This window comes from Ranitomeya imitator, chromosome 2 (assembly GCF_032444005.1).
Source record: "Ranitomeya imitator isolate aRanImi1 chromosome 2, aRanImi1.pri, whole genome shotgun sequence".
NCBI classification, from domain to species: Eukaryota; Metazoa; Chordata; class Amphibia; order Anura; family Dendrobatidae; genus Ranitomeya; species Ranitomeya imitator.
The window spans coordinates 280463037-280489993 of NC_091283.1; the positions used below are offsets into that span (position 1 = coordinate 280463037).

At 45.2% G+C, this 26957-nt stretch overlaps 2 protein-coding genes across 2 annotated transcripts in view; both read left to right on the forward strand.

Moving 5' to 3' along the window:
- The window catches only part of LOC138663158 (gastrula zinc finger protein XlCGF26.1-like), a 34907-nt gene extending 25897 nt beyond the window's left edge, over positions 1-9010 (forward strand). The window contains exon 7 of the mRNA XM_069749305.1: positions 7161-9010. Within this exon, the coding sequence (XP_069605406.1) occupies positions 7161-8158 (998 nt within the window). The 3' untranslated portion in view covers positions 8159-9010. The remainder of the gene's footprint in view (positions 1-7160) is intronic.
- Positions 1-26957, forward strand: part of LOC138666413 (zinc finger protein 585B-like) — a 161500-nt gene that overhangs the window by 97332 nt on the left and 37211 nt on the right. The window lies entirely within an intron of this gene.

The following is a 26957-nucleotide window of genomic DNA, read 5'->3' on the forward strand; positions in this document are numbered from 1 at the left end:
TAGGCCTTGTTACATTGGTCCCAGCTCTCTGCAGTTCATTCACTAGGTCCCCCCACGTGGTTCTGGGATTTTTGCTCACCGTTCTTGTTATCATTCTGACCCCACGGGGTGGGATTTTGCGTGGAGCCCCAGATCGAGGGAGATTATCAGTGGTCTTGTATGTCTTCCATTTTCTAATTATTGCTCCCACTGTTGATTTCTTCACTCCAAGCTGGTTGGCTATTGCAGATTCAGTCTTCCCAGCCTGGTGCAGGGCTACAATTTTGTTTCTGGGGGTCCTTTGACAGCTCTTTGGTCTTCACCATAGTGGAGTTTGGAGTCAGACTGTTTGAGGGTGTGCACAGGTGTCTTTTTATACTGATAACAAGTTTAAACAGGTGCCATTACTACAGGTAATGAGTGGAGGAAAGAGGAGACTCTTAAAGAAGAAGTTACAGGTCTGTGAGAGCCAGAAATCTTGATTGTTTGTTTCTGACCAAATACTTATTTTCCACCATAATATGCAAAAAAAATGATAAAAAAAACAGACAATGTGATTTTCTGGATTTTTTTTTTCTCAGTTTGTCTCCCATAGTTGAGGTCTACCTATGATGTAAATTACAGACGCCTCTCATCTTTTTAAGTGGTGGAACTTGCACTATTGCTGACTGACTAAATACTTTTTTGCCCCACTGTATGTGGCGTAGATTCCTGCTCCCAAGTCTCTTTCGCTACATCCAGCAGACCCCTAGGATGCATGCCATACAGTAGCTCAAAGGGTGAAAATCCCGTGCAAATCTGTGGTACCTCGCTAATGGCAAACATCAAGTAGGGCAACAACATATCCCAATCCCTTCCATGCTTGGAAAGTACCTTCTTCAACATGGATTTGAGGGTTTTGTTGAAGCGCTCGACTATTCGTCGGTCTAAGGGTGATACACCGACGTGCGCAATTGTTTTATTTTGAAAAGCTTGCACAGTTTACTCGTCACCTTGGACATGAAAGGAGTCCCCTGATCAGTAAGAATCTCCTTCAGTAGCCCAAGGCGACAGAACATGGCAAGCAACTCCCAGGCGATAAGCTTATCCGAAGTGTGTCGAAGTGGGATGGTCTTCTGGTATCGGGTGACGTAGTCTTCGAACGCTAATATGTGTTGATGGCCCCAGGTGGATTTTACTATTGGCCCTACCAGAGAAATCGCAATTCGCTCAAAAGGTACCTCTATAATGGGCAGAGGCACCAATGCACTCCGATCTTTCACGTTGGGTGAGGTTAATTGACACTCTGGACACGTACAGTGCCTTGTAAAAGTATTCGGCTCCCTGGAACTTTTCAACCTTTTGCCACATATCATGCTTCAAACATAATGGTACCAAATGTAAATTTTTGGTTAAGAATCAACAACAAGTGGAACACAATTGTGAAGTTGAATGAAATTTATTGGTTTTTGTGGAAATTCAAAAACTGAAAAGTGAGGCGTGCAATATTATTCTGCCCCTTTAACTTAATACTTTGCTGCGCCACCTTTTGCAACGATTACAGCTGCAAGTCGCTTGGAGTATGTCTCTCGATGTTTTGTACATCGAGAGACTGAAATTCTTGCCCATTCATCCTTGACAAACAGCTCGAGCTCAGTGAGGTTTGATGGAGATCGTTTGCGAACAGCAGTTTTCAGCTCTTTCCACAGATTCTCGATTGGATTGAGGTCTGGACTTTGACTTGGCCATTCTAACATCTGGATATGTTTATTTGTAAACCATTTCATTGTAGATTTTAGCTTATGTTTGGGATCATTGTCTTGTTGGAAGACAAATCTCCATCCCAGTCTCAAACAGGTTTTCTTCAAGAATGGTCCTGTATTTGGCTCCATCCATCTTCCCATCAATTTTAACCATCTTCCCTATCCCTGCTGAAGAAAAGCAGGCCCAAACCATGATGCTGCTACCACCATGTTTGACAGTAGGGATAATAATAATAATCTTTATTTTTATATAGCGCTAACATATTCCGCAGAGCTTTACAGTTTTGCACACATTATCATCACTGCCCTAAATGGGGCTCACAATTGGTGTGTTCAGGGTAATGAGCTGTGTTGCCTTTACACCAAAATCGTTTGGCATTGTTGCCAAAAAAGTTCGATTTTGGTTTCATCTGACCAGATCACCTTCTTCCACATGTTTGGTGTGTCTCCCAGGTGGTTTGTTGCAAACTTTAAACAACACTTTTTATGGATATCTTTGAGAAATAGCTTTCTTCTTGCCACTCTTCCAGATTTGTGCAGTGTACAACTGATTGACAAACTGTCCCACCTCAGCTGTAGATCTCTGCAGTTGATCCAGAGTGATCATGGGCCTCTTGGCTGCATCTCTGATCAGTCTTCTCCTTGTTTGAGATGAAAGTTTAGAGGGACAGCCGGGTCTTGGTAGATTTGCAGTGGTATGATACTCTTCCATTTCAATATGATCGCTTGCACAGTGCTCCTTGGGATGTTTAAAGTTTTGGAAATCATTTTGTATCCAAATCCGGCTTTAAACTTCTCCACAACAGTATCACGGACAACCTGTTGGGTTCCTTGGTCTTCACGATGCTCTCTGTGCTTCAAACAGAACCCTGAGACTATCATACAGAGACTTGATTACACACAAGTTGATTATATTTATCATCATTAGGCATTTAGGACAAAATTGGATCATTCAGAGATCCACAATGAACTTCTGGAGTGAGTTTGCTGCACTGAAAGTAAAGGGGCCGAATAATATTGCACGCCCCACTTTTCAGTTTTTGAATTTCCCAAAAAATTTTAAATAACCAATAAATTTTGTTCAACTTCACAATTGTGTTCCACTTGTTGTTGATTCTTCACCAAAAAATTACATTTGGTATCTTTATGTTTAAAGCATGAAATGTGGGAAAAGGTTGAAAAGTTCCAGGGAGCCGAATACTTTTTCAAGGCACTGTATCACAGTACCTCTGGAGTTCCGCATTTACCCAGGCCAAAAAAAAAGCACTGCAGTATGCGCTCCTGTGTCTTTTTGGCCCCCAAGTGCATCACAGCACGTGGGTGTGAGCCATTTCGAGCACTGCCCGATGGTAGCATTGGGGCACTACCAGTTGTTCCACTACCTCATCCTGGATTTTATCCACCCTGTACAACAAATCCTGGTGGATAGCCATGTGGGGGAAGCCTGTCTCGGCACCCGGTTGCTGAACCACTCCATTTATTTCAATCACCCTCTCTTGTGCCCGGGCTAGAGTGGGATCCCGGAGCTGAGCTGTCCCGAACTTACCAATGGACACTTCTAGCTAGGGGATCGGTGAGGTCTCTTCGACCGCTCCTGCCAATACCTCTAGGGGAAACCTATCTGGGTTACACTCTGTCCTCAGGTTGGCGACCTCTACGGCAGGTATCCATGACTCAGGATCTTCGGGTCCCATGCCCGGAATAACATTTATTTTGGGAGGGTTAACCCTGGTCTCCCACAAGGACCAGAGCAGGGGTAAGTCTCTTCCCAACACAGTCCCATATGGAAGGGTCTTCATTATTCCCACCATATGTTTTTTCTCCATACGGTATGGAAAAAGTAACCTTCGCGGTCGGGTACTCTCGGAGTTCCCCATGTATACACACCACCCCCACTTTCCGTCCATTAGTGTTGTCCCGGCAACAAGTGACCCATAGACTAGGAGTCATTAAGCTCCCCGAGTCCAAGAGAGCCTCCGTTTGGTACTTATTGACAAGTTCCTGGCACAATTGGGGTTCGCTACATGCAGTGCCTGTAGTTGCAGTGCACACTGGCTGAGCGTACATAGAGACTCTGCGCATAAACCCTCAGTTCATGGGTTCAGCTATTAGGGGGCAGTTGGCAGCCACATGTCCGAGCCCTTGGCACTGCCAACACTTAATAGCTGCGGCACAACTGGATCTTGGGGCCGATTTAGGGGAAACGGGTCTGAGGTCACTCTCACTTTGGGATACCCCCTCAGTACAGGCTCAGTCCTGATTGGCCCCAGTAGAGGTTTGTGGACTTTTCTGAGGCTCCTGGGCTGGCGGGGCCCGACGTGACAGCTGAAGTGGAATAGTGTCCCATATAAAGTCCTGAGTGGCCGTATACCGATCAACCAGTCCAACTACCTGGTCCAGAGTGCCCGGGTCCCCTTGCCCCACCCAACGCTGTGTGGCTGCTGGCAGAGCCCTCACTGGCCAGTCGACCACCACCTTTTCTACCATCTGGAAAAGAGCTAATGTCTCAGGCTGGAGCCATTTTTTTACTAGCTGTAGTAAGTCATATGCCTGGAGACTAGGCAGGACAACACTCCACGAAAGACCATTGGAATACCCATTGTGCACATACATACGTAATAACCCCCAGTCGGGCAAAGATCTCACCTTTCAGTTTCCCATAGTCCAGGGCATCGTCCCGACTGAGGGGCAAGTAGGCTTTCTGGGCAGCCCACTGGGAAAGAGCCAAGCTCTCCTGCTCTGCAGTGCACTTGAAGACTGTGAGGAAGACTGCCATGTCGTCCTCAGGACTCATCTTCCTCAGTGCTGACTGGACTTTGTACCATACCTCCGAACAGAACGTGGACGTTGGTGTGGACTTCTCTCGCAGAGCCGCGATCTGCTGCATCAACAGGCTATTTGCTGCTGTTGCTGATACTGCTGCTGCCGCTGTTTTTGTTGTTGCCGCTGAAACTGCAGCTTCTGCTGCTGCGTGAGAACCAACTGCTTCAAAAGCTCCTCGATTTTGTCTGCAGGCTTTGGCTGCAGCATTGCAAGCCTAATAACCAACATGCTGCGGGCTTTGGGTATGCCTCAGTTCACACTGCCCGCATTCTCCAACCATATGTAATGCAGCAGGGTTGGTGCAGTGTGACAGGCAGGGGCCACAGGAAAGTTCACAGCAAATGTGTTTTAATGTCCAAACAACTCGCACAGTGAACAGTACACAGTATCCTCATAACAGTCCGTACATGACACCGGTTGCCGAGGGCGACTGTACCACCGCATCACACTGCTCGTGGCTCTGTGTTACCTCACACAAGCTGGACGCTGCAGAGCCACCTGCTCTGCCACTTTCAAACAAAGGGCTCATACTCACCTGCGAGAAACTCGGATGAGATACAAATATGTGTGGTATGGGTAATAGTTAAAGTTCATGCCGAAATATCAATTTTGTGTGGCATATCTGGTAGCATACCCATTGCAAATCAGCAGGATTTATTGATTGGTTATCAAAAGGGCTGGATCCCTGTAAAAATTACAGCATTTGTCCTGCATCTGCTTTTTTTGCTTTGTGTGGCATATCTGGTAACATACCCACTGCAAATTAGCAGTATTTATCGATTGGTTATCAAAAGGGCTGGATCCCTGTAAAAATTACAGCATTTGTCCTGCACCTGCTTTTTTTGCTAATTTCATTATATTGTGTTTTTTGATTCTTTTGACCATTTTTTTGCTTTTCTTCATCTCTGTTCTTATATTATTGTTTTCCCACCTGCATGGTAGGGTGAGATAGGGCAGTGAGGGTTAGTCCACGTTGAGTGGGGGCGCCAAAAAATCGTTATTAGGGTGCCAACCTCCACAGCCAGGCAGGGGACAGGAAAGGTTATTGCAGGGTATGCGCTAGACCTTGGTTATTTTTATATTTTTTAGGCAGACTTTTTGCTGCCATTTAGCACTGGGTTGGTGTGTGTTTTTAGATAAATTGTTATAATAAAGTTTGTTTTAAGGGGATTCATGTTCACTAAGCTTTATTCTAGTTCCCAGTATGATACATAATTTTTCTAGTTTGTGCGGATTCCACAGCGGATTACACCTGCTCCATAATAGGAATCCGCAGGTGTAAAACCACATGTGAAATCCGCACAAAAACGATCAGTAAATCCGCAGTAATTCCGTAGGTAATCTGCAGTGCGGTTTGTTAGGAGTCGAGTTCCCGCCTCTGCACAGGGGGAATCTCGGGCCTTCTCCGCTGCGGTCTCCCATCCTTTTCCTGCCGCAGTGGAGCCTGCTCAGCGGAGACGTCGGTCCCAGCGTCTTGCTCACTCCCACTCTGTACAAAGAGTTACTGCTGCTTTTCCTGCTTCTGCCATTGAAGTCAGTGCTGGGCAGCGGCGAGCAGACGCTTCTGGGGCTAAGTCCTGCTTTTCTCATTCTGAGCATGCCCTGAGGAAGATCTCTCAGTGGAGATCAAGGGTCACATGGTCACACACTGCAGCTAAGTCCATTGGTCCTTTCAGGAAGGTCCTTTAAGTGCTTGGACTAAATCCTGCTTTGCTCACACTGAGCATGCCCAGGGCAAGATCTCTCAGTGGAGATTTAGGGTCACATGCTCAGGTATGGCAGTCTCTCATTGGTCCTTCTAGGAAGGTCTTTTTACTTGCTGCGGCTATATAAGGCTCGCATGGCCGCACGGCCATGCGCTAGTGTCAATTCATATATGTGCTTTGCGCCAGTGTGGTTATGTATGAGTGTGTTCAGGGACCCGGCTGAAATAAGCCCCTAGAATACCGGCACCTTCGGTGAGGAGATTGCATGAGTGTGTTCAGGGACCCGGCTGAAATAAGCCCCTAGAATACCGGCTTCTCCGGTGAGGAGATTGCATGTTGCATAACCACTGACTGCTATCAGCTTGGCAGTAAGCTTGTGCTCCTGTGAGGCTAACGGGGCACAGTGCTTCCCTTTCACAGCTACTCTGTGGAGTAACAGAGCTAGTCTATACCGCCAAACAGTGCCGCTATTCGCTAGCAGCAGGTTCCTCCTGCACGGTGGACCCCGGGCTGCGAACGCACCATTTATAATAAACATCTCTATTTTCTCGGTGCGTTCTGCTAGCCCTAACACGGTTTACCTGCGGATTTACCAAAATCAGTCAGGAAAAATCCGCAGGACTTTCCGCAACGTGTGCACGTAGTTTAGCAGGACTCTTGTCAGAATCCTGGGAGCTACATAGCGATCCTCGAATATAATACCTTTCACTGCCTCACAAGGGGGTATATACACTAAATAATAGATTTTTTATGTTCTATTAAGATCAGCTTTGCTTCACTGTTGTATTTAAAAATCTACCTTTGCTGCATGCCTTATAGTTTGGCCAAAAATTTTGACATATTAATGTTAGAAAAAATCAGTAGAAATTTCATTATTCAAAAATAAGAAAATCTGTTTTACTCTTTGCAGATGACTATCCCGGGATCTCTGAGGAACATCAGATATCTTTAGATGGTAGAGGAGATGATTGTGGTATCCCAGACGATACATATGAAGAACATGTCATAATTCCAAATGTAGCTGTTCATGGCAACAGTCTATCATCAGATCCTTTCGAACAGGTCCTATCTTCTGATTCATCACCGAATGTTAAGGAACATAAACGTAGCAGAAAAGATAATACTGGAAAGAAACCATATACATGTTTAGAATGTGGAAAATGTTTTGACTGGAAATCAAAATTTATTCAACATAAGAGAAGTCACACAGGGGAAAAGCCATTTTCTTGTGAAGATTGTGGGAAATGTTTTAGTGAAAGATCTTTTCTTTATAGGCATCAGAGAAGCCACACAGATGCAAAGCCGTTTTCATGTTCTCAGTGTGGTAAATGTTTTAAACAGAAATGGGGTCTTGTTACACATGAGAGAAGTCACACAGGAGCAAAGCCGTATTCATGTTCAGAATGTGATAAATGCTATAGTGATAAATCAAGTCTTGCTAGACATCAGTGGGTTCACACAGGGGAGAAGCCTTTTTCATGTTCAGAATGTGGGAAATGTTTTAACCGTAAATCTTGTCTTGTTACACATGAGAGAATTCACACCGGGGTAAAACCATTTTCATGTTCAGAATGTGGGAAACTTTATAACAATAAAACACATCTTGCTAGACATCAGTGGGTTCACACAGGGGTGAAGCCATTTTCGTGTTCAGAATGTGGGGCGTTTTTTACTGATAAATCATCTCTTGTTAATCATCAAAATGTTCATACAGGATCAATGCCATATTCATGTTCAGAATGTGGGAAATGTTTTAATAATAAATCAAATCTTGTTAGACATCACTGGGTTCACAAAGAGGTGAAGCCATTTTCATGTTCAGAATGTGGAAAATCGTTTAGTCAGAAATTAGAAGTTGTTAGACATCAAAGAACTCACACAGGGGAGAAGCCACTTTCATGCCCTTAATGTGAGAAATATCTGACCAAAACATCAAGTCTTAATAACCATTACAAAGCTCAAATATATCAAAAGAAATTTTCACGTACCGTATTCGGAGATTGTTTTAATCAAAGCCAGCTCTAATGTCACATCAGAAATCTTTCACAAGAAAAACAAGTCCAATTCCTGAAAATGACACACAAATCACATAAATCACATCTGCTTAAAAATCAAAAGATTCACTCAGTGACCTAGCATTTTTTAAGGTTATTTTATGTACTAATATAAGAATAGAAATTTAATTTATAGTCAAAATAATTTATTGATGAGATAGGAAAAGTTAGTTATAGCAATAAACATTGGTCAAGAACTTAAGGGGTTGTCTCCCTTCAGAATGTCCTTATCCCTTGTTGCTGTTTGCTATAAAATAACCCACCACTGTTCACCCACTTTCTTCGGTCCAGTACTGAGTTTCTGGCGTTGCTCATGGTGTCCAGTATTAGGTGCGTTGTTGACTTCATCCAAAAATGTGGCAACCAATCAGTGAGCTCAGCGACTCTGCCTATGTAAACTGAATTCAGTGTTGCAGAGGTCACTCATTGGCCATGGAGTCCGCACCATAGCCATACCAGACACCAGGAGCAGCGTAAAAGAATTACTGCTGGACCCTGGGATGGTGAGTAACAATTGTTTGGTTATTTTATAACAAACTGAGGTAGGAGATGAAGATTTGCTGAAAGGGGATAACCCTTCTGAAAATGTATATAAAAAAGTATTTGCCTATTTTGTACGGTTTCTTTTAGTTTTACTTTTTTTTCTCACATGTAAATGTTTGTCATCTTTCAACTACTTTTACCTTAAAATAAAGTTTAAACAAGTAAATACAAAATTGCAGCTTCTAATTCAAGTTCCATTTACTGAAATTCAAACATTTACACAAACCCTAAATCTGCCTTGTAATAAAAGAATAATTGGTTCCCTAAACTAAATACAATCAGTAATAATACTATTAAAATATAATTTCTTGTCCTTGTGATATATTTTATTTGGAAAGGAGTAGAAAATGAGGGGATCCATGGCTCAGGTAAGAGCTCTCTGGCCGAAGACAGGAGCTGCAAGAGTTTGTTTACCATCTGGAATCTTAGGCTCAGCTTTATGCTTTGTCAGGATGGTGCGTCGTCACCTTTGCACCATGTGCCGCACAGATGGCGCTAGATTGGTAAATCAAATGCTGTACGGAGGAACCTGGAAGCTCAGGAAATTCACAGAGCTCCTGTCCATTGCCAAAAAGCACGGACTTGGACCGTGGACCAGGGTTCTGCAGAGCAATTTCATTTAGACTATTTTGACATTCTATAATTTTTTAGATATTAAGCTTCCACAGAATCTACGGCTAATTTTTTTTTAAAGAATTGTGTTTTTTTATTGAAAACAAACCATTTAATAAAAACATAGACAATGCCAAGCCCACCGCTCTGCACAAACAAAACAAAATGTCCCTGCATATAAAATTAGTTACCAATAATGATGTACAATAACAAATTGTATTGTGGTACCGTGTTAGCCAGAAAAATCGATGTGAATACTTTTTTGCCCAATGATGACAGAAGTATTCTGGGAGTGATACAATAATGCAAATGCTACCCATGCAGCTTTTTCCTTGTCCTGCTAAAAACAGAGAAACTCCTCATCTTGAAGGAACTTACGAATCTGAGGTCAAATAAAGATTCCTTCCTTTTATCTTTGCTTCATTGATCTTTGTAAATATATCAATCAGATACTTGAATGCTTTTGTATTTTTATCCATTACCTTTACAAAGTGCACAAATCAGATTATCTAAAGCTGACAATGAATAAAGGCTTGCAAGATATGTCAAAAGCAATAAAAAAGGATTTGGGGGATATGTCAAAAGTAAAAGAAAAGTCAAAGACGCTATAGGATTTTTACAGGATGAAAATGATGAAATGGTAAGAAAGGATGTTGAGAAGGCCAAACTTTTAAATTCCTATTTTGCGTCTGTTTTCTCTCAGAAAGGAAATGTAACATCAACTGATCTTCACTGTCCTATTAAAGGAGTAGAAGAATCCAGGATATATATAAACAGAAAGAAAGTGAGGAAACATTTCGCTAACATAAATGAATTCAAGTCTCTAGGTCCAGATGAATTACACTCCAGAGTATTGAAGGAGATAACAGAGGAAATTTTTGAACCACTCTCCATAATATTTGAAAATTCTTGGAGAACAGGAGAAGTCCAAGAAAACTGGAGACGAGCAAACATTGTTTCTATCTTCAAAAAAGGGAAGAAAGAGGACCCAGGGAACTATAGGCCGATTAGTCTGACTTCTATACCAGGAAAGGTTTTTGAACAAATTATTAACCCCTTTCTGACCTCGGACGGGATAGTACGTCCGAGGTCAGAAGCCCCGCTTTGATGCGGGCTCCGACGGTTTTGAACAGCTGACATGTGCCCGTAATAGGCGCGGTCAGAATCGCGATCTGCCCGCGCCTATTAACTAGTTAAATGCCGCTGTCAAACGCAGACAGCGGCATTTAACTAGCACTTCCGGCCGGGTGGCCGGAAATGATCGCATCGCCGACCCCCGTCACATGATCGGAGGTCGGCGATGCTTCTGAATAGTAACCATAGAGGTCCTTGAGACCTCTATGGTTACTGATCGCCGGTAGCTGTGAGTGCCACCCTGTGGTCAGCGCTCACAGCACACCTGCATTTCTGATACATAGCAGCGAACATCAGATCGCTGCTATGTAGCAGAGGCGATCGCGTTGTGCCTGCTTCTAGCCTCCCATGGAGGCTATTGAAGCATGGCAAAAGTAAAAAAAAAATGTGAAAAAAATATAAAAGTTTAAATCACCCCCCTTTCACCCCATTCAAAATAAATCAATAAAAAAAAAAAATCGAACCTACACATATTTGGTATCGCCGCGTTCAGAATCGCCCGATCTATCAATAAAAAAAAAGCATTAACCTGATCGCTAAACAGCGTAGCGAGAAAAAAATTCTAAATGCCAGAATTACGTTTTTTTGGTCGCCACGACATTGAATTAAAATGCAATAACGAACGATCAAAAGAACGTATCTGCACCAAAATGCTATCATTAAAAACGCCAGCTCGGCACGCAAAAAATAAGCCCTCAACCGACCCCAGATCACGAAAAATGGAGACGCTACGAGTATCGGAAAATGGCACAATTTCTTTTTTTAGCAAAGTTTGGAATTTTTTTTCACCACTTAGATAAAAAATAACCTAGTCATGTTAGGTGTCTATGAACTCGTAATGACCTGGAGAATCATAATGGCAGGTCAGTTTTAGCACTTAGTGAATCTAGCAAAAAAGCCAAGCAAAAAACTACTGTGGGATTGCACTTTTTTGCAATTTCACCGCACTTGGAATTTTTTTCCCATTTTCTAGTACACGACATGGTAAAACCAATGATGTCGTTCAAAAGTACAACTCATCCCGCAAAAAATAAGCCCTCACATGGCCAAATTGACGGAAAAATAAAAAAAGTTATGGCTCTGGGAAGGAGGGGAGCGAAAAACGAACACGGAAAACGGAAAATCCCAAGGTCATGAAGGGGTTAAACAACATGTATGTAAGTGCCTGGATAAGAATGAAGTGATTAAACAGAGTCAGCATGGGTTTGTAACTAATAAGTCATGTCAGACTAACTTAATTTCCTTCTATGACAGAATTACTGACTGGGTGGATCAGGGAAATGCTGTAGATATAGTATATCTTGACTTCAGCAAAGCATTTGACAAAGTATCTCACACAATCCTTATTGAAAAAATGATTTAAGTATGGAATGGACAAGGCAACTGTTAGGTGGATTCATAACTGGCTTAGTGATCGGACCCAAAGAGTGGTCGTAAATGGCTCCACATCCAGTTGAAAGAATGTCTCAAGTGGGGTACCACAGGGCGCTTTCCTGGGCCCTGTATTGTTCAATATCTTTATCAATGATTTAAGGTACCTTCACACATAACGATATCGTTTACGATATCGTTGCTTTTTGTGACGTAGCAACGATATCGTTAAGGAAATCGTTATGTGTGACAGCGACCAACGATCAGGCCCCTGCTGGGAGATCGTTGGTCGCTGAACAAAGTCCAGAACTTTATTTCGTCGCTGGATCTCCCGTGGACGTCGCTGGATCGGCGTGTGTGACACCGATCCAGCGATGTCTTCACTGGTAACCAGGGTAAACATCGGGTAACTAAGCGCAGGGCCGCGCTTAGTAACCCGATGTTTACCCTGGTTACCAGCGTAAAAGTAAAAAAAAAAAAACACTACATATTTACCTACCGCTGTCTGTCCCCGGCGCTGTGCTCTGCACTCCTCCTTTCCTGGCTGTGAGCGTTGGTCAGCCGGAAAGAAGAGCGGTGACGTCACCGCTCTGCTTTCCGGCCGCTGTGCTCACAGCCAGTACAGGAGGAGTGCAGAGAAGCAGAGCGCCGGGGACAGACAGCGGTAGGTAAGTATGTAGTGTTTGTTTTTTTTTTACTTTTACGCTGGTAACCAGGGTAAACATCGGGTTACTAAGCGCGGCCCTGCACTTAGTAACCCGATGTTTACCCTGGTTACCCGGGGACCTCGGGATCGTTGGTCGCTGGAGAGCGGTCTGTGTGACAGCTCTCCAGCGACCAAACAGCGACGCTGCAGCGATCCGGATCGTTGTCGGTATCACTGCAGCGTCGCTTAATGTGAAGGGGCCTTTAGATGAAGGAATTGAGGGTACACTGATTAAATTTGCTGATGACACAAAGCTAGGAGTGATAGCTAATGCTAGAGAAGAGAGAGAGAGAGGTTTCAAAAATATAGAAATAAACTGGAACAGTGGGCAGCAACTAACAGAATGGTTTTTAACAAGGAAAAATGCAAAGTACTACATCTGGGCAATACAAATGAAAAAAAAATATACAGAATGGGAGAAATGGGGCTTAGCAACAGAACACGTGAAAAGACTTGAGAATACTAATATATCATAAGTATTGAGTCAACAGTGTGATGCAGCAGCAAAAAAAGGCAAATGCAATTCTGGGATGTGTTAACAGAAGTATACAGTCTATGTCCCGTGAAGTCATTATTGCCCTGTACTCCTCTTTGGTCAGACCTCACCTGGAATACTGTATCCAGTTTTGGGCACCACATTTTAAAAGAGACATAAACAAACTGGAGAAAGTTCAGAGAAGAGCGACCAGAATGGTGACCGGTCTGCAAACCATGTCCTATGAGGAACGGTTACAGGATTTGGGAATGTTTAGCTTGCAAAAAAGACTGAGAGGAGACTTAACAGCGGTCTACAAATATCTCAAGGGCTGTAACATTCTAGAAGGATCATCTTTATTCTCATTTGCACAAGAAAAGACTAGAAGCAATGGGATGAAAACGAATGGGAGGAGATACAGATTAGATATTAGAAAAAACTTTTTGACAGGGTGATCAATGAATGGAACAGGCTGCCACGAGAGGTGGTGAGTTCACCTTCAATGGATGTCTTCAAACAGAGACTGGACAGACATCTGTCTGGGATGATTTAGTGAATCCTGCTTTGAGCAGGGGGTTGGACCAGATGATCCAGGTGGTCACTTTCAACTCTACCATTCTATGATTCTTTATTAGGCTCCTCTTGATATGAAGTGGTGGTAACAAAATTTTACGTGGGTCTACAAGTGCTGGATGCAGGACATTTTTACTCCCTGGCTGAAGTGAATGCCAGAGAGACCAGTCTCTTTCATTGTAGTGACATTCTCATGCATGACTATCCCACTCACAGAAAGCAGCAGTACTTTGTGTTTCCACCTTGAAGACCAAGTAAGAGGGTAGCCTCTTTTAAGTCATCACACAGGGGCCACAAATGTGGGACATATTTCAGGCATCTCATGTTGTGATAATCTAATGGAATTGAAGGTAGCACATTGCCATTATTCAGCAAGACTGCTTTTAGGCTTGTTTTGGACAAATTGATGAAAAGCCTCCATTCCTCTGGATTATGACTTATTTTCAGAGCTTTCATTAAAATGTTGAATTTGCATGCCACAAAATCACCCTCCATGAAGAAGTATTGGATTAGATCTTTATCATGGTTGCTGAACAAATAAATCCTAACATTGCCCACTAGAAGATTTCACTGCTGTAGCTCAACCTTACTCTTCTGCAGATCCAAATCTCTAATAAGATCGTTCAGTTCACTTTGTGTTATCAGGTGTGGTTCAGTTGAGGTTGCTGAGAGAAAGTCTGGGTCGTGAGAGGAAGATGCTTCATGACACCAAGCGCGCTCTTCTTCCTCACTTGACTAGACTGAAAATGCTTCTGTTGCTTTTGGAACTGGCAGTTCTTCTGTATGTGAGCGTATTGCAGATGGAATGTTAGGACACTGTAAAGCCTACTTATTCATCTTTGAAACTCATTTCCTAATGAGGGCACCATGCAAAAATAGCAATTGGTAGTGTGATCGGTTGACCCTCTCCAGATCATTCGGACTGCAAAAGGCATAGATTGCTTCTTCCTATGCAACCACGGGGTAAGATGTGATGCACATCTATTGCAGCATATAGGTGGAGCGCAACTATTGTCCTGATCTCCTATTCTGCAGCCAAAATACAGGTTGTAGGCTTTCCTTATCATGGTAGTCAAGTTTTGCCTTTGTGATGCAAAAGTGACTTCTCTGCATATGTAGCAAAAACTATCCTCTTTGTTAATGAAAGAACAAGGCATAACGAAAAGAAACATAGAAAATGTCAATATGCTAAGTAATCTTACACCTTACACAGAGAGGATAAAGTTGATGCAACTGTAATTAGGATTACAAACAAACAAAAATGGCAGCACTCTGTAGCGCCATAGCATGCAAATATAAAATATGAATATTGAATTGCATTACTGCACTAGAAATCTGAAAAATTGAGAAAGCTTAGCGCATAAATTGGTCAATTCATGTGTACCTGGAATTCATGTGTTCTCTTTTCCAGGACCTACCGTATTTTTCTTGCTATAATGTGGAGGAAAATGGGGGGTGCGTCTTATAGTCCAGATGTATTGGCTCTGGCGGTGGTGGGGAGGTGAGGGAGCGGTATTGGAGCAGCAGCGGGTCACAGAGGCTGGAGCTGGCGGCTCCGGCTATCTCCTGTGCCCACTGCTAATGAGAAATGAATATGCACTGCATTCCACACCCATGGGCGTGGTGGGCAATGAATATTCATATCATCCTGTCATCCTGGTATAATTGATTGGCCCCATTCAGTTCCTGGTATACATGGCCCCATCAGAAAAGATAAAAAAAAAAAAAAACATTACAATCACCTACACGGCATTTTTTGCTTCGGTTTTTATTCCTAATTTCCTCCTCCAAAACCTAGGTGCGTCTTATAGTCCAAAAAATATGGTAACACTGCCATTCTTTAAAATAAAATCTCCATCTGATTGGGAACCTAACGTGAGTCCTCTCTTAGACTAAAATCTATCTGTGGAGGGGTAGTGGTCTTGCTGTAATTAAAACACCTGTGGCTAAAAGGTGGAGAGCTCAGTCAGGAGGCTAATGAATACAAATTTTAAAAAACTGACCGTCAAATCCATAGACTAAGTGTGAACAGGTGCTGAACCTAGAGTCACCTACTCATATACATACAAACAGAAAAGGCAGCACTCTGTAGCGCCATAGCATGCAAATATGAAAATTGAATTGCATTACTGCACTAGAAATATGAAAAATTGAGTAAGCTTAGAGCATAAATTGGCCAATTCATGTGTACCTGAAAGCCACGGTAAGGCGTTTCTCTTTTCCAGGAGTTAACACTGCCATTCCTCTCTTAGAATAAAGTCTTCATTGGAATGGGAACCTAATATGAGTCCTCTCTTAGACTAAAATCTATCTCTCTGGGGAGGGGTAGGGGTCCTGCTGTAATTAAAACACATGTGGTTAAAAGGCGGAGTGCTCAGTCAGAAAGTTAATGAATACAAATTTTAAAAAACTGACCGTCACATCCAAACATAGATTAAGTGTGAAGAGGTGCTGAACCTAAAGTCACCAACTCATATACAGTACATACAAACAAAAAAGGCAGCACTCTGTAGGGCCATAGCATGCAAATATGAAATATGAAAATTGAATTGCATTACTGCACTAGAAATATGAAAAATTGAGAAAGTTTAGCACATAAAATGGCCAATTCATGTGTGCCTAAAAAGCCACGGTAAGACGTTTCTCTTTTCCAGGACACTGCCTTTCCTCTCTCAGAATAAAGTCTTCATCTGAATGGGAATCTAATGTGAGTCCTCTCTTTGACTAAAATCTAAAATGTAAACCCCTCCTAACTCCACACATAAACTTCCCCTCATCCAGCACCATGAAAACCTGGACAGCAGAGTCCTGCATACACTGAGGCCCCTGATCATGTGACCCCTGATTCCTCCCCTCCTGTGACCTCATCACAGGTCCTGTATGCACAGATTAGACATTAGTGATGGGTATGGTTGAGTGAAACGGATCGGACAAATTCAAAAGTCACCGACTTTCGGCAAAGTCAGGTTTCGTGAAACCGACCCGATCCTAGTGTGGGATCGGCCATGAGGTCGGCGATCTTCGCGCCAAAGTCACGTTTCATATCACGCTTTCAGTGCCATTTCTCATCCAATGAAGGAGGACGCAGAGCGTGGGCAGCGTGATGACATAGGTCTCGGTCCCCACCATCTTAGAGAAGGGCATTACAGTGAGTGGCTTGCTTTCTGCGGAGTCACAGGGGCTATAAAGGGGTGTGCACGCCGACCTCCATCTTACTTCTGCCGATCTTAGCATAGGGAGAGGTTGTTTCAGCTTCATCAGAAGAAGGGATATAGTTAGGGAGGGAAGATTAATCCCAAAACTGCTTGTGCTGTTGCGATTTCCAATGTCCAACACCACCTTTTCTTTGCAGAGACAGTGGAATTTATTTTTTTGTGCATCAGTTCTGTAGCTTATTAAGCTGCCCTATAAGGCTCCCTGATAGCTGCATTGCTGATTGCACGCTGCTGTGCAAACCAACTGCTTTTTTAAAAGCAACAATCCTGTTGCTCCTTTCTGCACAGTTCTCTTGTTTCTTTGTCCACACTTTTGTGTGCAGCAGTCCTTTTTATTGCTGCCATACTTGTCCTGAGATCATTGTAGGGAGATTGAAATTGTACTACAGCCCTTGTATTTTTTCATATATCTTCCAGCCACGTTCTGCCACTTACATTGTGTAGTGTTATACACTGGGCCTGAGTTTTGTTGCAGTCTCCCCCCCAAAAAAAGGGAGATTTAAATTGGCACTAAGTGGATCTACGTCACAGTTTGTTAGTTTGTCGTATATCTTCCAGCCACGTTCTGCCACTTACATTGTGTAGTGTAATACACTGGGCCTGAGTTTTGTTGCAGTCTCCACCAAATAAAAGGGAGATTTAAATTGGCACTAAGTGGACCTACGTCACAGTTCTGTTAGTTTGTCGTACATCTTCCAGCCACGTTCTGCCACTTACATTGTGTAGTGTAATACACTGGGCCTGAGTTTTGTTGCAGTCTCCCCCCCCAAAAAAGGGAGATTTAAATTCTCCACAAGTTTATAGACACCTTCTACCTTGTTTCACAGTACCATATAACGGTTGTTATTTTGGTTAGATTTTTAAAAAAATGAGGAAGAGGCTGTGAGAGGGCGTTGCCAGCTGGTACTGATGGTGGTGGTGGTGGTGGAGCATCTGGTGGTAGTGGGAAAAGCAAAATAGCACCAAAGGCTCGAGGCGTTGAGCCAGCGTCATCGTCTGGCTACACAAGGCCTCGAAGGCTCCCTTATCTGGGAGTAGGAAAACAGGTTTTAAAGCCAGAGCAGCAGGAAAAAGTTTTGGCTTTCCTTGCTGACTCAGCCTCTAGCTCTTTCGCCTCCTCTTCAGAAGGTTCGAAATCTAAAAGCAGCGAGTCATCAGTGGATGCTCCCGGTCAGGAACAAGTCACTTCCTTGTGTCTTTCACCCAAACCAAAAGTGAAGGATGCGGCAGGCGAAACTACAGTTTACTCCATGGAGCTCTCTACACATACCGTGCCTTGGTTAGAGAAGGAAATTGTTAAAAGCCCATTACAAGATGAATCGGACATGAAGTGCACAGATGCACAGCCACAGCTAGATTATTATGCTGTTCCATTGACTCAGATCACTACATTGCCCTTGCAGTGTACTGAGCCAGAATCTGATCCTGATGCTGCCCCGTCACGAACGCTATAGTACCTTACACGGTGACACAGAGGAAGGTGCACATGAAATTGAAGAGGAGGTGATAGATGACCCAGTTGTTGACCCAGATTGGCAGCCATTGGGGGAAGAGGGTGCCGCTGCCAGTAGCTCAGAAGCGGAGGAGGAGGAGCCGCAGCAGCCATCTACATCGCAACAGCTTTCATCTGGCAGGCCCGTATCTGGCCAAAGATGTTTGTCAAAACCAAAAACAGTTTTAGGACAGCGTGGCCATCCGGTGAAAGTAGCACAGCGTGCAATGCCTGAAAAGGAAATCCATAGTAGGAAGAGTGCAGTGTGGGCATTTTTTAACCAAAATCCGAATGATCAGTGCAAAGTTATCTGTAAGAAGTGCTCAAAGACCTTTAGCAGAGGGAAGAATCTCCTAAATTTAAATACAACGTGCATGCGTAGACATTTAACCAGCATGCACTTGCAAGCCTGGACTAACTACCAAATGTCCAGTACCGTTGGTGCACCTGCTCAGGATGAAGGTAGTCAGCAACACTACATTGCTTCCCTCACAGTAAGCCCACCGGTTAGGACACCACCAGCAGCAAATATGGAGGTATCGTCGCAAGGCCAAAGCAGTCAGGGAATCACAAGGTTCTTGGTAGGAAACACTGTAGGTAGGCCAACATTAAGAATACCATCACCAACCCTCTCTATCTGCCATGTCCACCACCACCCCCGCTAGTTCCACGATATGCAGCTCTCCAGTCCAGCTCACCCTACAAGAGACTCTCGTTAGGAAAAGAAAGTATTCATCCCGTCATCCGCGTACACAGGGTTTGAACGCCCACATTGCTAGACTAATCTCGTTAGAGATGATGCCCTACAGGTTGGTTGAAAGCGAAGCTTTCAAAGCCCTGATGGCCTACGCAGTACCACGCTATGACCTACCAAGTCGACACTTCTTTGCGAGAAAAGTCATCCCAGCCCTCCACCAGCATGTCAAAGACCGCATTGTCCATGCACTGAGGCAATCAGTCAGTAGAAAGGTGCACCTCACAACAGATGCATGGACTAGTAGGCATGGCCAGGGACGTTACGTGTCCATCACGGCGCACTGGGTTAATGTGGTGGTGCAGGGTCCACAGGGGACAGCCATAGTGGGACAGTTCTGCCTAGCCCACGGTCTAGGAAACAGTTTGCTGTAGGCATTCGCCACCTCTCCTCCTTCTCCTCCAGAAGTGAAAGCTCGTCCACAGAGCGCAGTCACACGACCACTCCATCCGCAGCTGCCAGTGTTGCACACGAGGTGTCCCATTATGGAACAGCTAGTGGTAAATGTCAGCAGGCTGTGTTACAAATGAAGTGTTTGGGCGACAACAGACACACCGCGGAAGTACTGGCCGAGTACTTGCAGCAAGAAACTCAGTCATGGCTGGGCAGTGTACATCTTGAGGCAGGCAAGGTAGTCAGTGATAATGGAAGGAATTTTATGGCTGCCATATAGGGTTGAGCGACTTTTACTTTTATAGGATCGGGTCAGGTTTGACGAAACCCGACTTTTTCAAAAGTCGAGTCGAGTGAAATCGTCCGATCCTATAAAAAAGTCGGGGTCGGCCGAAACTCGAAACCCAATGCAGTGCATTGGGTTTCCAATGGTTCCCAGGGTCTGAAGGAGAGGAAACTCTCCTTCAGGCCCTGCGATCCATATTTAAGTGTAAAATAAAGAATTAAAATATAAAATATTGCTATACTCACCCTCGGACGCGCCCTGGTACTAACCGGGAACCTTCCTTCTTTCGAATCAGCGCGTGAAGGGCCTTAGATGACGTCGCGGCTTGTGATTGGTCGCGCGACCGCCCATGTGACCGCTCGCGCGACCAATCACAAGCCGCGACGTCACCGCAAGGTCCTTCAAGCTCTGATTCTTAGGAAGGAAGGTTGCCGGAAAGAAGCAGGGCGCGTCCGAGGGTGAGTATATTCCTATTAGGTATATACTCACCCTCAGACGCGCCCTGCTTCTTTCCGGCAGCCTTCCTTCCTAAGAATCAGAGCTTGAAGGACCTTGCGGTGACGTCGCGGCTTGTGATTGCTCGCGCGGGCGGTCGCGCGACCAATCACAAGCCGCAACGTCATCTAAGGCCCTTCACGCGCTGATTCGAAGGAAGAAAGGCTGCCGGTTAGTACCAGGGCGCGTCAGAGGGTGAGTATAGCAATATTTTTTATTTTAATTCTTTATTTTACACTTAAATATGGATTCCGATACCGATTTCCGATATTGCAAACATATCGGAACTCGGGATCGGAATTCTGATACCAGATTCAGAAGATCGCCGACTTCATGGCCGACCCCACACAGGGGTCGGGTTTCATGAAACCCGACTTTGCCAAAAGTCGGCGACTTCTGAAAATGGCCGACCCGTTTCGCTCCACCCTACTGCCATAGCCCTTTCACAACTGAAACACATTCTTTGCCTGGCTCACAGCTTGAACCTGGTGGTGCAGTGCTTCCTGAAAAATTATCCCGAGTTACCAGCCCTGCTCCTGAAGGTGCGAAGACTTTGCTCGCACATCCGCTGGTCGCCCGTACACTCCAGCCGTATTCAGAACCATCAGCGATCGCTGAATCTTCCCCAGTACCGCCTAATAATCGACGTTGCAACAAGGTGGAACTCCACACTGCTGTGCGAACAGAGGTGTGCTGTCATTTATTTGTGAGAGGATATACATACACGGGCAGGCAGTTGGATGGCAGACATGGAGTTGTTTGGTGTGCATTGGTCGAAGCTCCAAGACCTCTGTCAAGTCTTTTAGTGTTTTGAGGAATGCACACGGCTAGTAAGTACAGACGACGCCATCATAAGCATGAGCATCCCACTAATGCGTCTGCTGATGCACAGTTTGACGCACATCAAGGAGCAGACGTCTGCAGCCGAGGAGGAGGGAAGCCTTGATGACAGCCAGCCATTGTCTGGTCAGGGAACTCTGGCGGATGAAGAGGAGGATGATGGGGATGAATATTTATGGGAGAAAGATGCTTCTCAGGGGGCAATAGAAACTGGTGGCGTTGCAAGGTCAAGTACAGGGTTTTTGCGGACCACAAGTGATGTTGATTTGCAAGAGAGTGCTCCTCAACCCAGCACAAGCAGTGAATTGCCTTGCATATCCTAAAAAGGGACCCCAGCATTATCAAAATGATGACCGATGACGATTACTGGTTGGCCTGCCTCCTGGATCACCGATACAAAGGAAAATTACAAAATATCATGCCACATGAGAACCTGGAGCAAATATTGGCTACCAAACAAGCAACTCTTGTAGACCGTTTGGTTCAGGCATTCCCAGCACACAGCGGCGGTGATGGTTCTCACACGAGCTGTAGTGGGCAACATAGCAGAGGTGTTAGAGGTGCACCAATCCGAAGTGGCGTTGGACAGAGGGGTTTTATGACCAGGTTGTGGAGTGATTTCGCAATGACCGCAGACACGACAGGTACTGCTGCGCATCAATTCAAAGTGACAGGAGACAGCATTTTTCCAGTATGGTTACCAACTATTTTTCCTCCCTTATCGATGTTCTCCCTCACAGGTCATTCCCCTTTGATTACTGGGCATCTAAAATAGACACCTGGCCTGAATTGGCAGAATATGCATTACAGGAGCTCGCTTGCCCAGCTGCTAGTGTGCTATCAGAAAGAGTCTTCAGTGCTGCTGGTTCAATACTGACCGAAAAAAGGACACGTCTGCTACCCGAAATGTTGATGATCTAACCTTCATTAAAATGAACCAATCATGGATTTCAAATTATTTTGCCCCACCATCCCCGGCTGACACGTAGCTTGCCCTAAAAATGTCTTGCTTTTGGCCTTCTCTTACTGACTGCTCCAATTCCTCCATTTGCAGCTGCTGAATGTCCACCATAGGCCATTTTTATACCTCCCTAAATGGGCTGACTCTGCCCACAGGGCCTTGGTCACCACTTGGCACAAGCACCCGCGCGAGTGCCGTTTGCCTGGACAGGTGGGTGTGCCCACTCTTGGGCGACGGCACTGGCACAGGGTCCCTCATAATACAATGAAGTGTCTCTGATGGTGGTGGTGCACAACCAACGTCAGACACACCGTCGTAATATGAGGGGCCCTGTGCCAGTATCGCCACCCACGAGAAAGTGTTCCCCCAGCTCGAACAGTGCTCTACCACTTGCAAAACTTACCTCTCCCTGCTCCACCACTGTGTAGTCTGTGCTGTTAAATCCTTCAATGGCACTGCCAATACAAATTTGTTGAAATGATAGATGTTAGTAAAAATATACAGGGGCCCTGGCCTCCATTTAGACCAGTTAATACTTTGCGCCAACTACCACTGTCTACTACTCAGCAGATGAGCCCAACCCTGTACCTAGCTATGCCACCAGTTTATTTATGAACATTTTTTGGGCTGACATTTAGCCCACTTTATTATTTTGGCCTACTAACTGTGTCAGCCACTTATTACAGTTGTCCTCCACTGAAAAAAGCAATGCCGCCTGTGTACTCCTCTTACCTATTTTGAACTGCATTTAGCCTACTTTTTTATTTTAGGCCTAGTAACTGTGTCAGCCACTCCTTACAGTTGTCCTCCGCTGAACAAAGCAATGCCGCCAGTTTAGTCCTGTTAGCAATTTTGAACTGCATTTAGCCTACTTACTTGTTGGGGCCTACTAGCTGTGTAAGCCTCTCATTACAGTTGTCCTCCACTGAACAAAGCAATGCCGCCTATTTAGTCCTGTTAGCAATTTTGAAATGCCATTAGCCAACTTTCTAATTTGGGCCTACTAACTGTGTCTGCCCCTCATTACAGTTATCCTCCACTGAACAAAGCAATGCCGCCAGTTTAGTCCTGTTAGCAATTTTGAACTGCATTTAGCCTACTTACTTTTTGGGGCCTACTAACTGTCAACCTCTCATTACAGTTGTCCTCCACTGAACAAAGCAATGCAGCCTGTTTAGTCCTGTTAGCAATTTTGAACTGCATTTTGCCTACTTTCTTATTTGGGTCTACTAACTGTGTCTGCCCCTCATTACAGTTGTCCTCCGCTGAACAAAGCAATGCCGCCAGTTTAGTCCTGTTACCAATTTTGAACTGGATTTAGCCTACTTTCTTATTTGGGCCTATATCTGTGTTTCCTCCTCATCCTGCCCACTGGCCAGCCACTGCTAGATGAGTCTGCTGCTACATTGACCCACATCACTACATTCCCCTTGCACTCTACACTGCCAGAATCTGACCCTGTGAAAGTCAGGTTCCCCTTTCCGCATACTATACCACCTTACACGGGGACAAAGAGGAAGGTGCAAATGAAAGTGCAGGATCCTTCATCAGGTGGGGGGGGGCATACTCGTTGGCACTGGCACAGAGCCCCTCATAGTTTGCAAAAGTGTCTCTGGCAGTGAAAGGCACCGCCCGCCGTCAAACACACCGCCGTACTATGAGGGGCCCTGTGCCAGTGCCAACTAGTGGGCCCCCCCTGCTCCACCGCCGTGACTTATTCCGCGTTTCCTGGGCCCACGAAAATCTTGAGCCAACCCTTCCACCCCACAACTTTAGCCAAATGACCCCCAGTTTTCAATGCCTAACTATTATTATAAAGTAAATTAAGATTGACAAGCTTAAGTAATAAGAATTGATGTTTTTGGCATTAAAATGGGCACTGTAGGTGTTTTCCTGTCCTCCACTCACTGCCGACTTTGATTCCCCATTGACTTGCATTGGGTTTCGTGTTTCAGTCGGCCCCCGACTTTTTGCAATAATCGGCCGATTTCACCCGACCCGACTTTTGAGAAAGTCAGGTTTCGCGAAACCTGACTCGATCCTAAAAAAGTAAAAGTCGCAGTGATAGCAGGAAGGTGCTGAGGCTGCTAGAGGACTGAGGGTCTGCAGCATGGAGCCGTGTGAGGAGAGGACCAAGGGGCTGCACATGGAGCTGTGTGAGGAGAGGACCGAGGGTCTGCAGCAGGGAGCCGTGTGAGGAGATTACAGAGGTGTGTGGGGAATGGGGGGATGATGATGAGGGACTGTGTAGTGGATGATACGAGGCTGTGGGGGGATGATGAGGGGCTGTGTGGGGAATGGGGGATGATGGGGGCTGTGTGGGGAGAAGGGGAATGGTGAGGGGCTGTGTGAGAGAAGGGGTGATGATGAGGGGCTTTGGGGGAGGAGGGTGATGAGGGGCTGTATGGGGGTGATGAGGGGCTGTGTGGGGAATGGGGGATGAGAGGCTGTGTGGGTGATGATGAGGGCCTGTGTAGGGAATGGGGGGATCATGAGGGGCTCTGTGGAGAAGCGGGGTGATGAGGGCCTTTGTTGGGAATGGGGGGATGATGAGGGTCTGTATGGGGGATGATGAGGGCCTGTGGGGAATGGAGGGATGATGAGGGGCTGTGGGGAATGAGGGCTGTATGGGGAATGGGGGGATGATGGGGCATGTGTGGGGAATTGGGGAGTGATAAGGGGCTGTGTGTGGGTGATGAGGGTAGATGGGGTTGATGAGGGGGTGTGGAGGGATGGGGGATTTATTGTGTGGGGAGATTTGGAGTGGAGATGGGGGGATTTAATGTGTGGGGGAGATTTGAGGATACAAAATGAAGAGCAAAGGGGGAGATGGGGCATATATGAGGAATCAGTATGGGGGAATGAGGGCATGTATGAGGAAACATGTATAAGGGTGATGGGATGTGTGCAGACATAGTATGGGGAGTCAGGTGAGCAGGCAGCATAGAAAGTGAGGGGGATGTGAGAAGAGACAGTATGGGAGGAGAAAAGTGAGTGGGCACAGAAGAGAAACTGAGTAGTGGGGGCGTCGCATGGGAGGACAGTGTAAGGGCACAGCCAGGAGGGGACAGTATACCAAGGAGGTTTGAGGTTGATGAGAGAGTACAGTGTAAATACTGGACCCTATAGGGGGGACACAGTGTGAGAGGACAGTGTGAAGAGGGGGCCGGTATGGAAAGGAGAGGTCAGTGTGAAGAGCATGTACCATAAGAGGAACAGTGTGGGAGTCATATTTTATTCAGGAGCATATTAATGACGCGTCTATCTTTAAGGGCATCATGTGGAGATTTTCTGCAAAAGAGCGGAGAAGATGGAAGTCTGCAGAGACGGCTGTGGATGAGAAAACTCATCATAGGGGTCTGGACAAGATGAAGAAAAGGAGAACGACTCCAGAGATGACGTCATCTATAAGGTACCTGGATGTAAATGTTATTTGTGATACTAACTCATGTTTTTATTTATGTTAGGAGCATTAAAGGGGATGTCCAGGTTTGCAATGAGTATGCAGTCATTCTTTGTGACTGCAGACTTCTGAATTCTCACAGTGCGCACTGCACGCTGTCAGGATTCTCTTGTGCTGGCGATTTACATATATGTGGTCACGTAGTGACTAGACATGTGTGACCTCACTTAATGAAAACGAACCGAGTGAGGCCGGGCACATCTAGTCGGAATGTGGTCAAGTATACAAATCACATGCTTGTGCCGACATGACTGTCCACCGGCAAGGGAGAATCCTAAAAGTGTGCAGTGCATGCGTTGTGAGAATTCAGAAGCTGCGATGTCAGGATTCAGCTCTGCAGGTTCCAGTAGTCGTCACATGGACACGTCACTCATATGCGATTTTCATACTTCTGGTCCTGTGACAACGAGCTTCTCTTCTGCTTCTCTCAGTTTTTTACTGAACATTAAGAGCATTAGGGAGAGGAGCTCGTCAGTACATGACTAAGTGTGCAAATCGCATATGTCCTGTGGGGGCGCCAAACTGAACTCTTGCCCCGGGTGTCAGAAACCCTAGATACACCTCTGGGTATATGGGTGTATACAGCGTACACGGGGGGGGTCTGCGACCAAAGCTGGGGGTATACGGGTGTAAAGACAGAAATAGGAAAACCAGCTCACCGGTTAGGCATGTGTTGTGGAGAAGCACGGATATCGTGTTGTCATCATGTGGAACAAATGTAGCAAGGAAATCCAGCTTCCAAAGAAATTACAAATTTATTGTGAATAAAACATAAAGTCAAGTCAGATGAATTCACATGATAATGAGTAACAGGTTCCACCCGTAGGATAGAGAGCTGGGGTCTGTGACCGAAGATGGAGGTATACAGTTGTATACAGCAGAGGTCCCCAACTCCAGTCCTCAAGGCCCACCAACAGGTCATGTTTTCAGGATTTCCTTTGCATTGCACAAGTGATGCAATTATTACCTGGGCAAGACTAAGGAAATCCTGAAAACATGACATGTTGGTGGGCCTTGAGGACTGGAGTTGGGGACCCCTGTTATACAGCGTACACAGGGGGGTCTGTGACCGAAGATGGAGGTATACAGGTGTATACAGCGTACACAGGGGGGTCTGTGACCGAAGATGGAGGTATACAGGTGTATACAGCGTACACAGGGGGGTCTGTGACCGAAGCTGGGGGTATACGGGTGTATACAGCATACACAGAGGGGTCTGTGACCGAAGCTGGGGGTATACGGGTGTATACAGCGTACAAAGAGGGGTCTGTGACCGAAGCTGGGGGTATACGGGTGTATACAGAGTGCACAGAGGGGTCCACAGACACAGGGGTCAGTGC